This window comes from Vipera berus (genome assembly GCF_964194415.1).
Source record: "Vipera berus genome assembly, chromosome: 10".
Classification (NCBI taxonomy): domain Eukaryota; kingdom Metazoa; phylum Chordata; class Lepidosauria; order Squamata; family Viperidae; genus Vipera; species Vipera berus.
This window is the reverse complement of record NC_138213.1, coordinates 13,913,822-13,931,690: the sequence shown is the minus strand read 5'-3', so window position 1 is coordinate 13,931,690 and position 17,869 is coordinate 13,913,822. Positions and strand designations below refer to the sequence as shown.

At 37.3% G+C, this 17,869-nt stretch overlaps 1 protein-coding gene across 1 annotated transcript in view; it reads right to left on the bottom strand.

Annotated features, from left to right (window-relative positions):
* Nucleotides 1-17,869, bottom strand: part of LOC308672622 (WW domain-containing oxidoreductase-like) — a gene marked incomplete at its 5' end in the record, with an annotated part of 431,174 nt that overhangs the window by 394,876 nt on the left and 18,429 nt on the right. Inside the window, one exon of the mRNA XM_081335669.1 lies at nucleotides 16,938-17,202. Coding sequence (XP_081191795.1) covers nucleotides 16,938-17,202 — 265 coding nt within the window. The remainder of the gene's footprint in view (nucleotides 1-16,937; nucleotides 17,203-17,869) is intronic.

Here is a 17,869-nt window from a genome sequence, read left to right as displayed (position 1 = left end):
TGCTACTGTTCATAGAGAGAGTATTAACCTGTAATTTAGCAACTGAATTGTCCTGCTGTTCCTGAACTTGTAACAAGGACATCTCCCATTCATTCTTTTCCCAAAGAAAATTGCAAGTGCTTATTCAGGCAATCTCCAAGGCCATGATTGAAAGATAGAGGTAGATAGATAGACAGACGGACAATGCAAGACTGATTAGTATTTATTTGAAAATAATGTATGTTTTTCTCTATCTCTATCTGTCAATCTATAACAATATTTATATCTATCTTTTGATCTCTATCTCTCTATTTTTCCCATATATGTCTTATCAATCTATATCTGTATTACTATATCTATATAGTATACTATATCTATAAGGTAAAGGTAAAGGTTCCTCCGCACACACGTGCTAGTCGTTTCCAACTCTAGGGGCCGGTGCTCATCTCCATTTGAAAGCCGAAGAGCCATCGCTTGTCCAAGGACGTCTCCGTGGTCATGTGGCCGGCATGACTAGACGCCAAAGGTGCACGGAACGCTATTACCTTCCCACCGTAGTGGTCCCTATTTTTCTACTTGCATTTTTACGTGCTTTCGAACTGCTAGGTTGGCAGAAGGTGGGACGAGTAACAGGCGCTCACTCTGTTACGCGGCACCTGGGATTCGACCCGCCAAACTGCCGACCATCTGATCGACAAGCTCAGCGTCCTAACCCACTGAGCCACCACGTCCCTACTATATCTATACTACTATACTATTGAGAGGGGTATGCTCTCTTTATTTCTTGTTCTTGGTATTTATTTACTCTTTTTCTTCTTCATGTCTTTTCTAAACCAAAGCAGTAAAAAGGAAGTGGAGGCATTGTTAAATCATACAAAATATGAGTATGTAAACATTTAGGGCATAATGCCATCTTCCCATAGTATGAATAAACTACATGTTTTTACTCTGGTTATTTATTAAGAATATTTTTTTAAAAAAAGCACTTGGCTAAATTCCAGTTGGTTTTTTTAATTGATCTGGATGAACTCTGACTCACATCATCTACAATAAGACAGTTACAGAGTTTTCCTGCAAAATGATCTATGGACTAAATTAGTCTCATCAGAGACTTCTTATTTTTAAGATGACAAAATGGAAGTGAGGCAGACAAGGCTATAATGAGCTTGCATTAGAGAAAAACGTCAATTTTAAAAAGTTAGAAACTTTGCTTAAACTTACATTTAGGCAGATGGCTTTCTTTCTAGTAGCCTTTTCTAAGACAGTTTAAGATTATTTTTTATCTAATGGCAGGGTGTGACATTTACAAAAGTGGCAAATGCTGGTTTTCTAATTAGAAAAGAATAAGAGAAAAAAGTTTGGGAGAAGAATGGGGTTAGGGAATAAGAACGAAGAAATCAGAGCAACAGAGGTATTCTACATGTAATAATTTGCAGAATTTTCTTAGTGTGTGTTTTCTGACTCCTGTAAATTCAGAGAAAGCACGGATTAAATTGTTGAACTGTTCCTCAATAGACGGTTTTCCATTTAAGTTGCAGACAAGGGACTTGCCTGTCCAGAGGCCCTCCCTGCATCCTTAGAGATGTTGAGAGGTGTTTTAACTCAGCCATCTTTTTAACACTGATATTTTTGCATCCGCAGGGAATCTCTTCCCTGTTCCTGACTGCCTCTTTCAATAAGTGTCCATGTTTGTGACATTCCCCAGATGAGCTGTTACAATTGGCAGAAATCTAGAAATAAAATGTTACCACTCTATCTGTTCATTTCCCTGTGTTTCCATTGCAATATGACTGCAATATAACTTCATGGAGTGAAACTTTAAAGGGCACTGGGCTTTCTGCGTTATGAAGATGAAGAAAATATATTTATATCACTTTTCTATCTTGCTTTTTCAGACAAAGTCAATTCCAAAACATCCCTTTTGAACGAAAACCCACAAAAGATGTTGAAATACATTAAGTATACTGGGAGATTTTATATCAGCCTATTTCAGAACGATGACAAGAGTCCAAATTGCACACTGTTGCCTGCAGAGAACTGGAAAGTATGAACACAAGCATCTGTTGTATTTCAGTGATCTGTTATAATGGTGCATTAACAAAAGGAGATGAAAAGAAAACACACACACACACACACACACACATACACACACACAAACTATTTCCACTCTAAGGCTTTCATCAGGCATTCCAGAAAGAATGTTTAGAGGAGAATCAGGATCCTGCAATTTGTTCCAGCTTCCAGGTTTGTAGGAAGGAGTAACACCAAACAGGCTGAATACGATTAAAATCCTTCAGGTGGTTTGGAACCCTGCTTAGAATATTGCAATGGAAATCAAATAAATAACAATGAGATTGAAGATTTTGCTTGGAAGTTTGTCTACATGCCTGGGGCAAGAAAGGGGTAAGATGGAAGTAAAAGTGATAAATGGATAAAAACATTCTTGTGTTTTTGGGGGAGAAGGAAGCTACCTCATCAATTTACCTCCTATCACACCAGATGCTTTGTGAAGGAACAACCTCTCCCATTTATGGTAACCATTTTGATGTTCTTATGCCTACGGTCCCCACAAAGTGTCCCACGCTTGAGCTAGGTTTTATATAGCCATGAACAACCTTGGATCATATGTCAATGAAGATTGTCAGTCATCCATAGAGAGCTGTCTGCAAGTTGAGTCATCGATTTCTTCTCTGGTTGGTTCAAAATGTTTCACTGCTTATCCAAGTAACTTCTTCAGATTGAAACCCAGTTGCCATGACTCAACTTCCAGACTCCTGGGATCATGTCTTCTTTTGCTCTCTCCTCTCTTAAAATAATCAAGTGGCCCTGGAAAAATCTTGAACAGAAGGTTGTCAAAGCAAATGCTGCCTCACCTACGAATATAGAACCAGTTAGTATTAACACAGAAGCTACCTTTGAATCCAACTTATGCCACACTCATAGGCTAACATCCAATGAATTGTTTCATTTCTTTCAAGTGTATGTATAAAACAAGCAAGTTGCACAAAACACATTGTTAAGATTAGGAGATGTTACAGCTTTCTAGCTGCCCCACCGTACTACATCACTGTGTATTTGATTATTTATATCCAAGCTTCCTACTCAAATCAGTTTTCAAGGCAGCTAACAATGATTAAAATATTTCTATAATTCTTCTCTAAGAACTATCAGAGCAGAGGATAAACATTTGTTAATTAAGTGACAAAGAAGCATCTCTATTTCATTATCTACCATTTTAATATTTGCCCTGCCCTGTCTTTCTGTTGCTCCAAGTTCTGTTCCTAAAGAAAGCAGATCTGTAGTTAATTTGTGGGACAGAATCTTCTGACACAAGCTTTGGCAACACAGAGAAATAATAACCTGCAATAGCATAATTATAATATTATTACTATTTATAGCTCACTTTAGCAAGGCAAATAAGGATCCTCCTACTCATAACTTCAAAACTCTATGATCCCTTAAATGAAATAAACAATAAATAAATACGATGTGTCTATGTGTGTGTATAATACAAACACACGGACAAACTCTGGCTATTTAAAACAATATGTGCCAACTTTCTACCGCATGATTTCAGAGTTAAAGCTCACAAGTTACATGCTCAGCTAAGTCTGCAGACAGCACATTAATGTCAATTTACAGTGGATGTGTTTTGATGAGCCCGTGATTCTTTTCCCTTCACTAGCTTCCACCCTGCCTCTTCTAACAGCTGCCCAATAACTATCTAAAGACATTACCTAATTGCTTGGAATTGAAATTTGGAGAACACACATGACTCTTGTGTTGAACACCAGCTGGCAGTGAATTTAGTACACACCAGTTTGTATTGAGATGTCATTGTGCTTTTCCAGTTCTAGTCGCCAATTATGACTCTATTAGCCATTGCTGGCAGTTCATCTGCTCCTGCATCAGCTGAGGGAGACTTCAGAGAGGACCTCTGATCTTCAGGTTTCCGCTTCGCTGAGTCCTTAGCGCAGTGGCTGTCATCAGGAGACACTGAGGAGGGAAGGCATTGTCTCCGCGAAGGTAACTACACCTGACCTTACAACAGTTTACGAAGAAAATGCCTGCCTGATGGTGGCATGAACGCCATTTCTTTTACTGACTTGCAATGGCTCTGCAAATTAGAGGCAACAGGATAAATCTATGACCAGCTCACTAGACACTTCATTAAATCACTGTTCCCTTGCCTTGTAGAGCACTAATAGAATCACAGTTCTCGTTAGCTACTGAATAAAAGATCAATCACACACAAACTGAGAGCTCTTGCTACAAGCTTCCAAAGGAAAGATGCAAAGGGGAGGAGAGGGAGGGAGGGAGGGAGGGAGGGAGGGAGGGAGGGAGGGAGAGAGAGAGAGAGAGAGAGAGAGAGAGAGAGAGAGAGAGAGAGAGAGAGAGAGAGAGAGAGAGAGAGAGAGAGAGAGAGAGAATCGTAAGAAAGATGCGGAATGGCCTCTGCAAGTTGGTTAAATTACCTTTTCCACAACAGGCTGAGAATGTAATACTCTAAGGAACTTGTTAAGCCTGTTCACAAAAGCTGCTCTTTAATATAGAGTATCAAGCCCTGGTCAAAAGTTCATAATGTGCATATGTAAAAAGGTACTTAATTGCCTGAGGACTAAAACCAGAGGAGTTTAATTGCAGCAAAATGCCAAAAAATGGTCTATGGAGGATCCTTCTTTGGGATCCAGGCTATATCAGCTGTTGGAAAAGTTTTGAAACTGTGCAATCATCCTTGCTTAAGAGGGGCTGGAGGTACTGCTTGTGGGGTTTGCACCAGTACTGGGTCGTAATGATTAAAAATAGGAAGGGAAATTCGCAGATTCCCTTAATAGAAATACAGAGTTAAAAGAGTCTACAGTTCATAATTCATAATCATAAAGCCAAAAATGCAAATGTTAAACAGGAATACATATTCTCAGAGTTAAGCAGACATAAATCTTGGTAAACTGAATAAGATGTTTGAAATAAACTTGTCTTAGCTTTATTATTTCTCTCTCTCTCTCTCTCTCTCTCTCTCTCTCTCTCTCTCTCTCTCTCTCTCTCTCTCTCTCTCTCTCTCTCTCTCTCTCTCTCTCACACACACACACACACACACACCCCTCTATGTGTGCATGTGACAATTTGAGCAAGATCCTATTACCTTTGTTGTTATTGCAGTAGGTGCTTTGGTGACTATAGTCATGGTGTTTTTGCGTACAATAGAATTATTTATATATATTCATTCTACTGTACGAAAAATTGCATTCTCCCCAACTTCATTTGCTGATATAAGGCACATTCTTCTGTTAAAATATTCCTTCCTTCCTTCCTTCCTTCCTTCCTTCCTTCCTTCCTTCCTTCCTTCCTTCCTTCCTTCCTTCAATTTCTATAATTGCCCATCTCAATTAGTTGTTGAAATATACAAAATCAACTTTCAACAATAACGTGGGTTGGTGTTAATGGTGTCCTAAGACTCCAAGTACCATATCTGATAAAAACTTATAGTTGTTGATTTCTTGACAGCAACAAAAAGTCCTATGGAACACTCTACAACTAATAACACCTTCAGAAGAATTTGGCACTTGCTCATTAACTGGAGGTTTAAAACACTTTGGCGGCTCTATTAACAGTAACCTGCCAAATCTCTTTCTAATGAGAAGTACTCAACCTTGGTTCAACAAACTATGCATAACACAAGGAAGCGGTGCTTCTGAACAAATTGTATGCATATCAGCCTATATGAGTATATAAACACAGATCTCCTAACATAAAACATGGAAGTGAGTGATCTCAGCTTTAAAATTCAGTCTGCCCTGACCAGTTCATAATTTAATAATTAATTATAATTTAATTTGCATTGCTTTGCAAGCAGCAGGATATTAAATGCCGAGTCCCATGTGGTATATTATTTTCTAGTCTTCCTCCCAGTCCTAACTCAGCAGCCTCTGCCTTCTAAAAATGACAGCTAACATTATGATTTGGTGGCTTTGTTCTACTGCAAACAAACAAAAGAATAAAATGCTTTGCTCCAAAGTGTCAGCAGCAAAATCTTTTCGATGGATAACGGTGGATAAAGTTGATAATTCATTTACTTGACCTCAAGAGAATAGTTTTGATAAAAGTTGTACAGCAGAGCTGTGGTGGTAAAAGCATTGGTTGCGATAAATACAACCCTCAGAAAATGACAAACCAATAGCATCTGACAACAAAGTAAAAATATAACGCACACTTTCATCTATTTACTCTTGACATTTGGAACTGAAACATGGCCAGCTATTCAAGCTGGCAGAGCAGTACAAGTCTCCCAAGGCCAGAAAGGAAATATCACTCTTTTTTTTTTTAAAGGAAAAGGAAAAAAAGAAAAAAAGAAAGTGGGAAAAGGGGGAGGGAATGGAGGAATGTCAGAGGCAAGGAATAATTTCAAAATTAAGTAACACTCAGGCACAAATGTGCCTCAATGAGGGTTCTATAAATTGAAATATATGAAGCTATCTTGTTTGTTGTTTGGTACCATGCACAAATACTTATTTGCTCCAACACTTTCCTAACTTAATCAAGACTGACAGATTACAAAGTTGAGCTTTGTCCAAACTAAAAGCTGTTTTACTTATCACATGCCAGACAGTGTATCAGTTCAGGAGCCAATCTTGGCTTTCAAACAAGTAGCAGTGAATATGTGCCATTTTTAATCACCGTGAACATTGTTACATATAGAATGTACCTGGTACTATCTTCTCTGGATGTTCTGGACAAATAGTAATAATAGTAATAGTAATAATGACGACAAGCAGCCACCACTGGAATTAGAAAATTGCTAAGCCTTATAATAATGCCACCTTACCTTTAAAAAAACAGAGAAATGTGTCATTGTTTATGGCATGCCATAAACCAATGGATCTTACCTTTATATATTTCAATTCTCACCAATCACTGTCAAAACCTAGGTCCCGCGGGGTAGAAAGAAAATACTGTCTTATTTCCACAAATAGTTATTGCGGTTTGTAAATCACTGAAAATGTAAATTCAGAGATTTACAAACTCCAACACAGATTATTACTGAGTCCATCTGTGACGAGAACTATTGCCACAGACCAATCACTTTATATAAATTCTCAGAGATAGTGATTAGTCCAGAGAAATGAAAAAGGAAGAGCTGATTAATAACTCAATAATAACAAGATCAAGAAAACTACAACTACACAATTAAGTATAATTAAGGTGGAGTCTCTTTGATTATTTTTTCCCCCAAATTCTTCACAAATTTCTCCTCACCTGAGCTGATATGCTATTAATAAGAGAAGCTGTCAACTGACTTTACTGACTTTGTTCCTCTCCCTTCCCTTTGCAATAAAGGAGAATAAGGACTCCATCTAGAAGGTTTTGCTTCAAAAAACAACAGTCCTTCTCAGGCAAACTTTGTACATGCAGAATAACAAAAATTTCATTTTCTACATGAACAAGTCTTTCTACGCATCAAAAATGGCATATTTGAAATGTCTTTTATCATCCAAGAGCTTATATTTATCTTTTTTTTCTGGGAGAGCTTTTTCCAATATTATAATTCCTCTCAAGTAGCAGCTATAGAAATAATGTTTCTCCAATTAATATAATTCTTCAAGTACTGTTAATATGGATTTCTGACAGACAGAGAAGAGTTGATCATATCAATATTGGTATTAAGGAACTGCAAAAATATGGTGTCACTAAAATTACAGATGGAACATGACTATGCTTTTTATATTTATCCTCCTGATACCAGGCAGATATTGATATGATTTATCGTATCTACTGGCCTCTGCAAACAGGAAATAAAATTTTGCATGGTGCCTCCCTCTCCTTCATTGACAAAAATCTCCAGTGAAATAAATATACTGAACAGTAAAAGTATAAACACAACATTCAAACAGTAGTTTTTTCTCTTTGTTTCTCCAGCTTTATTTCCATAATAATTAAATAAGAAGTGGAAGATAAATTTGTATTAGTATATTAGTCCTAGGTGATCAATTTACTAATATTTATTCCACTTCCTCTCTGAAATGCACCAGAAAAAACTAAATAGGATCAAACATTCCACCACATACAATAAATAATTTTAGATAAATTCATATAAATATCTGCAGGAAATAAGCAGTATATTATATTTATTCAACATATTTCATGATATGATACTATGTACCAAACCTATCTAAAATAATTCCCACCTTTCCGAATCCAATATACCTCAATATGATTAAAATTAGCACTGATAATGTCAATTACAGTCAGCAGAAAGAAGATGTTATCATGTAGCCTTCACAATCTTCACTCTCCAAATGTGTTGGGACTACAATACCCAAAATTCTTGGTCAGGGCTGGAGAATGCTATTATAATACCACACTATAATGTTATTCTACTTGTCTAGACTACAACGAGAAGTCTAAGAGCAGGGACTTTTTGGCCTCTAGATACTTAAAAGAAATTAATTGGGACCACTCTAATTGTATACTGTGCACTCCTGGGGGGGGGATAGTGAATTAAGACGGTTCCTTGAAAAACAGAGCTGAAAAGCCGCTGAGTAGTTTTGCTCTTCAATAACTACTTTTGGGGCATGGAGAGGATTTGAAAACATCCACAAGTGCTGAAGACAGCTGTTCCTCACCAGCAGACTACAAGACAATATTTTAAGAGATTAAAGATCAAGATTGTTAGAAATAAAGGAAGTACTATAAAGTTGGTTTACTTAATCAAGGTTATATCTGGTAACTCTTAATGGACTTTTGCTGAAATCAGCCTTGAAATGATGAGTATTTATTTCCAGATAATAGATAGTATATAGGGAGAACAGACCACTTGTTGCTGAGAAGGTAACTAAGTTACTAAAATCGTTTTTATGTTGTGGTGAAGGGGTAGTCACTTCTTTATATATTCCTTTTCTTTCTTTTTACTGTATTCTTATTTTTTTTCTTTCATTTCTCTTTTTGTTTTTCTTTTCTCTATGACTTTTTTATTTCTTTCAACTTTTCATTTGGATTACTTCTTATTACTCTAATTCTAATCTTTAATAAAATTACTTTTACAATAGCAGCGAATATCTGTAGCTCGGGTGTAGGATGACGGTAAAGTTTCATTTGCCAAGCTTGTGGATTGGTTTCCGAACATTTTGTTACCAACAAAATGGTAACGAAACATTCGGAAACCAACCCACAACTTTGGAGAATGAACCTTCACCCTCAAAATAATTATTATTATTATTATTATTATTATTATTATTATTATTATTATTATTATTATTATTATTATTATTATTATTATTTTGAGGGTGAAGGTTCATTCTATTATTATTATTATTATTATTATTATTATTATTATTATTATTATTATTATTATTATTATTATTATTTAAAAAGGAAACTCTAAGCAACCTAGGAATTCAGTTGGGAAGTCAACAACGTTGGTAACCTATTGCTGGAATATTTAGTCAGGCCAGAGTTTCTGGTGGCTTTCCTGGTCTTACATGGGCTTTCATGCTCATAGTTTTCACAATAATAGTCAAAGTGTCTCTGAGGAACATTAAGAAAATCCTTAAAGGCCATACTGAGACCCCTATGAGGTGGTTACTCAAACATTGCAGGGCAATAGTCGTAAGAGAACACGACCACCACCACCCAAATCTATTTAACTTATTTAAATGTCATGTGTTTATTATGGCTGTCCAAAGGAGAATATTATGAATGAAGTATAACAGAACTGACAATCACTTCACTTTTGCAATACTGGCATTTAAAGAACAGCCAACGTGAAGAAAACCAGCAATACTGTAAGAACATTATGAAGTTTTTGAACTTTTCTGCTTCTTTTTTGGAATATGGAAAATATTTTGTCAAGGCTTTGCTCTAAAAGAAGCAACTTTCTGGCTCAGATTACTTGGCCCTTCTTACTGTTTATTCACTGTCTTTTTTTTCCCCTTTAAAGTCAGAGGAGACTTCTTTCAATACTTCAAATAAATAAAATATCCAGCTGCACAAACAGTATACATTCAGCTAGATTACTTTGGCTTCCTATGGAATATTTGACTTTCCTCAGAATGTAAATGATTAAAGAGAAGCTATCACATGAAACTGATTGGGGAAAGGTTTCAAGTGGTTTCGCAGTTTTTCAAAGATGGCAGGAGAAGAAATAAAGACCACCGTAAGGAAAAGAACCAGGGCATTTCTAGAAGTCAGGAAGTGGTAAAAAAATATCTCTGCACAAAGCACACTTTGAGAAGCTTTATAATGTTAGGCTTTGACTTCTCCTGACCTTCTGAGAGATACATGTGATTTGAGATTACATAGAAGAACACAGCTGACATATCATGTCATCACTGGTATATAACATGCTTAACATGACGTGGGCCAACCTGTTAAGAGAATCCCCATTGGCAAAAGGTTTTGGAAAGGATGGAAACTTGCTTCAGCACAGGCCTACACTGTGAGTGACCGTTCCATCATTATTTATTTTTAAAATTTATTAGCCCCCATCTCATCATCACAGGGTAACTCTGGATGGATTGCAGTCTTAAAAAGATAAAGGTAAAGGTAAATGTTCCCCCGCACATGCGTGCTAGTCATTTCCAACACTAGGGGCCAGTGCTCATCTCCGATTCAAAGCCGAAGAGCCAGCGCTTGTCCGAGGACGTCTCCATGGTCATGTGGTTGGCATGACTAGACGCCAAAGGCGCACGGAATGCTGTTACCTTCCCACTGTAGGGGTCCCTATTTTTCTACTTGAATTTTTACATGCTTTCAAACTGCTAGGTTGGCAGAAGCTGGCACGAGTAACAGGCGCTCACTCTGCTATGTGGCACTCGGGATTCGACCTGCCAAACTGCCGACCTTCTGATCAACAAGCTCAGCGTCCTAACCCACTGAGACACTGCATCCCTTGTTAAAAAGATAAAACTATACAAAAGCTAAAAGACATAAACAAAATACTGTGAAGATCCAAATACAGCACACTAATTAAAAGATGGGAAGGGTAGGAGGGAGGGAGGTGTTAATCTGTTGTTAATCTCTCAACCACCCCCCAATGTGAAACCCCTCCATTGGAGCCCCAAGCCGACCTGCAGAGCCAGATTTTTAACCTCTTTTGGAAGATCAGGAGGGTTGAAGCCGACCTCACTCCAGAGGACAAAATATTCCAAAGGGTAGACACAACGGCTGAGAAGGCTCTCCTCCTGGAACAATATTATGACCAATCAAGTGTCTGCACCTCCCTATATTTTTTGCAATTTCAAGCAGGAGGAAAAATGGGATTTTGAAAACCAACCACATACTAAGTTCTAGTCTAGGCTTTATAGAGGTCGAGCTTTATGGAAGGCTTTATGAATTTCTATTTTAGGAGCAGAGTAGTTATCCTGTATCCTACATACAAATACTGATGGAAGCAGAATAGAGCAATGTTATGTTATGTAGTTCCTCCTGATAGATCTTTTTTTGCACCCTGTTCATTAGAAGGAGAAGCACAGGAAGCAGACCAAAAATAAGTAGGAAGAAATAAGGAATCCATCTTCTCTATTATTCTTGTATTTGCATTTCAGTGTCTAGAATTGCTTGTCTTTCTAAGCACTGATTGATGCCGCCTTATGGATAGGGAACAAAAAAAAAGATCGGTATAAAACAGATTCAGACCCATGTGTGTCACTGAAAGCCATAGGTATATGTATGGAATATGTACAATATCGAATATGTACAAAAGTATATGGGGTCCTGCCTATTTTAAAAAAGGAGGAAAAAAATCAAGCATTGTTTAATTCATAATTACTTAATAATCGCTATTCTCTTTATTTAACCATTTGCTTGCTTGGCTAGACATAAGTGGAATAATTGTTCTTATTCTAATAAAGCATACAGCATGAATCAGTACGGATTTTGACGCAAGGTCACCTTAACAATGAATTAAAAATATTATAATACTATAAAATTAAAAAACAAAATACACACACAAACATTCTTCAAGTGGAAGAAAGGTAATATCCTACGGGACTTTCAGATCCAAAGAGAGGACATTTTAAAAGAAAGCATAAGGAGGTGTTATCTTGGCTTCTCTCACAAAATGTTGAATGCAGAAAAGAGGGGGGGAAAATCAGCTTGTTTCCTCCATTTTTTAAAAAAAAACTTAGCTGCGGGTCAAAGTAGAGTATGGATCTTTTCTTGACATAACTTGATTTTTTCCCCTGATTTTTCTAATCTTTAAAATTTCCAATCTCTAAAGCAACTGATGATGCAAAATTGAACGACACTATATAAGCATTAAGGGACACGGTAGCTCAGTGGGTTAGGACGCTGAGTTTGTTGATCAGAAGGTTGGCAGTTTGGCGGGTCGAATCCCGAGTGCCGCATAACAGAGTGTTACTGTTACTCGTCCCAGCTTCTGCCAACCTAGCAGTTCGAAAGCACGTAAAAAATGCAAGTAGAAAAATAGGGACCACTCCGGTGGGAAGGTAACAGCGTTCCGTGTGCCTTTGGCGTCTAGTCATGCCGGCCACATGACCACGGAGATGTCCTCGGACAAGCGCTGGCTCTTCGGCTTTGAAACGGAGATGAGCACCGGCCCCTAGAGTCGGAAACGACTAGCACGCATGTACAGAGGAACCTTTACCTTTACCTATATAAGCATTATATAACTAACAATGTTGCATAAATGCTTAGGTAAGCAAACTAAATTCTTATTCAACAAATAATGTGGTTTAATTACAGCACAAACCAACAAAACAAAACTATGGCAAATGCTTTTCCTATGACTCATATTCTAGACATTTTTTTAACAACAGCCAATGATGGAGGTACGAATGTCATGTTAGGGAAGTTGTTATTTAGAGGAGAAATTGTACCATCTGATTTTTCTATCAAATCCTAAATAAAAACACGGAAGTTAAACTGTTGGCTGATGTATTCCCTCCCCTTCTTTTTCCCCACTAGAAATTTGACATAACTTTGTTCTTCGTCATCACCACCGTGTTTTCGTGACTCTCACAATTTGGAACAAAAATATTTTATAATTATTTGATAGGGTTTAGTTTCAATATCTAATGTCATTTGTAGCAGATTAATTTTACAGGCGAAAGAAATCACTGGCTTAAAGGGCTCTCTGAAAACCCAATTTTGAGATATACTATGGCTACCTAACGCACAGATGTTTAAAATTAAAGTATATCTTTGCCAAAGTCTGTTTGTTTGTTGTTTTTTTTGCCAAAGTCTGTGCTTTGGGCGTCAGTATCAAGCATTGTGAGTTTTGCAAACAAAATTAAAGTATTCACTGAACAAATATAACATGCCATAAATAAACTGAAATGGGTTTATTAGAAATGTAAACATTGCCCCCTTTCTTTCTTAAGAAATAATTGTTTGTTTTCCATTTCAGCAACTGATTATCTTCTCAGACTCTCATTTGCGAACTTTTAATACAAACTACAGGCAAAAAGCAAGCAACATACCTTTTTGTATATAACAAAAAAATTGAGCTGATGAATATATAAATGTAAGCCTTAAGTATTTGAAACTTACTCAATATCATTAAGTGTGTGTTGAAGGGAGAAATAGCACAATCACTCTTGGGGGAAGATACCAACAAGAAATGGAAACTAAAAATGGAAATGCTAGGTATGGAAATGGCATAGTAATTTTTAAGTGACCCAACTATTTTTAACTTCAGGAACTCTGGGAAGCAATGATACATGTCTACACACAAACCTCTGTGCCTTATCTGCTGTGTTCCTGCCTCAGTGAATATATTCCCATCAAGTGTGAATATGTATCAAATGGGAAAGCCATGAAAATACAAGATACAATTATGATATACCATTACAATTACAACAGACCAGTTCCCGCCCCCCACCGAAAAAAACGGGATAATCCTATTTTTCAACTTTCTCAAATTCAGGCTTCTTTTCCTTAAGATAGAAGAGTGTGGATAGACACAAATGAGTATTTTATAACACAGGTTACCTTATTTGAATATTTGTACCATTATCAGATTTAAGACACCAAAGGATCAATAGAGATGGTGCCTGTTTTATACACACAACAGGTTTCTGTTCTGATTTATTGTGGAACACAAGAAGCTGAGGATCACACTTAGAAGTTTTCATGCCTTGTAGCCTTGTTCCCAAATTACTTAGAATCAAAATAAACCATTTGGTTGAAATGGGGAACTTTTATAAAGTGCAATATGTTGGCATCTTGAGACAACCTAGAACGAAGACTTGAAACCACTTTAGTGATTTTTTTTAAAATGAGTTAAAGGGTTTTTCAAGGTTGCTGTGTCTGTTTAGATTCAACTTGTCTTGGTTTTATTAAAAAAAATGAATTAGTGGTTTGGGTCAGCCAGCAGATTTTGTACAAGGATAACAACTGAAACATCTGCTGCTTGAAGACTGTCTTGATTATTTGAGCTATGGAATATCAAATCAAATCAAAATCTTTATTTTGGTCACTGACCAGCATAGCATTATAGAATGAGTTCAACAATTTGGGCAGAACAAAGAAGTCAAAATCAGAAGCACGGAGCTTCAATATGAGTTCCATAAAACTAATAGAAGTAGACAAAATATTTCAGCTAATACTGTAACTCTTCAGACTAAAATAACTATTATTGCTGCAATTCCCCTTAGATCTATACTTATGCTGCAAATTATTGTAGTGGTTAGATCTGAGATACATAGGCCAAGGACAAAGGCCTTAAAAATTTTAAACTTTCCATAATTATGGAAGCTGGAGGCACAATCACTTCTCAGCTGACTTGAGTTGATTTGGGATATGTATCAATACTTTTGTGGTGCACCAACTCATCCTCATCCTGACAAATTGTCTTCTGTGCAACTAGCTCTCGCTGGACAGCTGTTCCACATCTAGCATTCTCCAGGCATTGCAGCACACAAACCAAAGCAAAGTAGGAAATACAGTTCACCCTAAACTAAAGTTGTTCAGAATAGGAAAGTCTGATCGTGAACACCAGTTCTTTGTTTCTGAGCATTTATTCCACAGATAAATCATAATGTTTTACGTTTACTTCTCTTGGTTAATTGGATTTTGAGGAGAAAAGGCAATGGTAGAATTGCAGGCAATCCTTGGCTTCACAACTATTCATTTAGCAACTGTTCAAAGTTGGAACAGCACTGAAAAAGGGATTTACAACTAGTCCTTACAACCTTTGCAGCATCTCTATGGACACATGATCAAAATGGCAACCAGTGTGTATCTACAAGAGTCATGTATTTGCCATCTTCAACCTTCCTAGTTAGCTTCAAACAAGCAAAGATCCTGAGGAAAGCCAGATTTGCTTAACAACTACACCATTCACTTAACAACTGCATTGAATCACTTAAGGAAAACAAAACTCACTTAACAACCATCCCAGTTGTGGTTGTAAGTCAAGGAATACCTGTATCTGCCATTCAGATATTTAAAAAAATAATAATAATTCACAAAATAATTCACACCCAGTCCCCAACGCTTGTCCCACTAGATCTGGCAAATGGGCCTGCTCCAAGCCCTAGTGGCAAATACGGTCACCTACTGAGCACCACAAAGTTATCTTCTCTTCCTGCCTTACCATCCCCCCCCCCGAGAGATATACAGTGCCAATCCTGTAGACTTCTGGGAGAGTGAGAAGTCCTAGATCACAGGTCTGAAACCTTGACAACTTTAAGACTTGTGGACTTCAGCTCCCAGAATTCCTCAGCCTGCATAGCTGAGGAATTTAAGTACACAAGTCTTAAAGTTGTCAAGGTTGCAGACCCCTGTCCTAGATCTTCCTGCAGGCATTGGGGCAAGGATGTTGATGGAGCATAGTGTGGAGGTGGTTCTTTTGATGAGCTAATGGGCCTTTTGAATCTGTTGAGTTGAAACCTAGTTTCTTTTAAACAGATCCTACAGTTGGGTTTACTCTTTTTTCATGTTCACTCTCCAGAGTTCCCAGGCTTACATAAATGTGTTAAATAAACAGCGTGCAAAAAATATACCAGTGGAGAAAAAAACAAAAACCACCCAGCAATTGGGATCATGTGCACATTTCTTTCACACTAACTGATGATTAAACACTGTTAGTACAAATCTTGCCAGCTACCAGCTGTACAGAACCAAAGTCATATGTATGTTGCAAAAGAAATAAATAAGAAATCAGGGATTGTTATCAGTCAGCTTTCAAATCCCTGTAATTTCCCTTATTTCTTCTATTCATTTCTAAAAATCATATCACTTGCCAATGGTCAAAATGGGTTTTTCCCCCCATGATTATACATTATAATTCTGCAATAGTTCCAGTATTATATTCCCATTCATTTAAAGAGAGATAGCACACAACACATCTGTTAAAACTCAACCACCGCCATTGGCTGTGCACTGAATTAGGAAGCGTAACCCAATCAGCTCAGATTTCTATCCTTTCTTAATGCAAAAGATTTAAAAATTCAAGTTTGCTGGAACATCTGCTAGGCTCTTTCAGCCTTAACACATGATACTTTATTTACTCTCCTATTTGACAATGCCAACATTTTATTCTAAGGCAGAACTGTGGCAAACATACAACTCCTAAATTTAGACATCAATGAGGTGCTATAGAATTAATCATTCATACAGTATATTTCAAGCTTACTTGTTCATTTTTCATATAGAGAATATTTTTTATACTTGTCAATGTAACCCATTTTGATTGGGATTCCCCCCCCCTAAACACATTGCAAAGTATAGCTCTGGTTTCTCTCAAATTTCAACCGTAGCAGGTACTCATATTCAGACATACGACACGCAGAACCAAACTACATGACTCGGAAAATGCACAAGAGTTTGTCAACCCAAACAATCAAGGGATGCAGTCTATTTTGACCACAAGGGCCACCATTACATTAATGGTCAATATCAACAAATTTAAGAATAGTTGAAAATGCAATAGGTATAAGTGAATTTCTAAAAAGCCAATCTTTCAATCAGTCAACATGTATAAAGTATCGTGCACTTACCAGTGACTTGGTGAAAGGCCGAGCCAGAGTAAACAGGAGGGTGTACAACCACCAGTTGTGATGAAGGGATGAGTAGATCATATTTCCAGGATGCAATGCATTTGAGATAACTCCATGGGGGGAAAGCCGACGATTCAGTTCATTTGATAGAAGAATATTGCAAAGCTTAGATCTATTGTAGGCCAACATAGCCCAATAATCTTTCTTTGATGGTGACAGCAAGTTGAAGTCAAGTTTTCCCGAGTTCTCTTTAATATTCACGAACCTTCAAAGCCAGAACAAGCAAAAAAATTGTATGAGTGTTGCAATAAAATTTCTGTTTGGTTCTTTGGGAAAGAAAAAGAAGGATGGATGGATGGATGGATGGATGGATGGCTGGATCCCCTCAGGGTGCCACCAGTCAGAGAATGCCGACTGGTGGCCCCCAGGGGGAGGGAGTTCTCTGTGGGTGCGCCTGACCTGTGGAACCATTTACCGGTTGAGCTCCGGATGGCTCCCGACCTTCGATCCTTCCGATGTGATCTAATAACCTATTTGTTTGAACAAGCCGGCCTGGTCTGATGGGTTTGGGTTTTAATTATTGTTTTTAAGTAATTTATTTATTGTATTTGGGCACTATGGTTTAATCTGTTCTTAATTTTTGTATTTTGGTATTTATTGCCCTGTTCACCGCCCTGAGTCCTTCGGGAGAAGGGCGGTATACAAATTAAATTAAATTAAATTAAATTAAATTAAATTAAATTAATTAATTAATTAAATGGATGGAAGGAAGGAAGGAAGGAAGGAAGGAAGGAAGGGGTATAGCCTGCTCCCCAAACTGTCCAGATTCAATCCAGGGTAGGCAGAAATATGGATTTTGAGAATGCTTCTGAATCTGTAATTATCCTGGCATAGCAAACAGCAACAAATATATTCCTAATTTGCAGAAATAG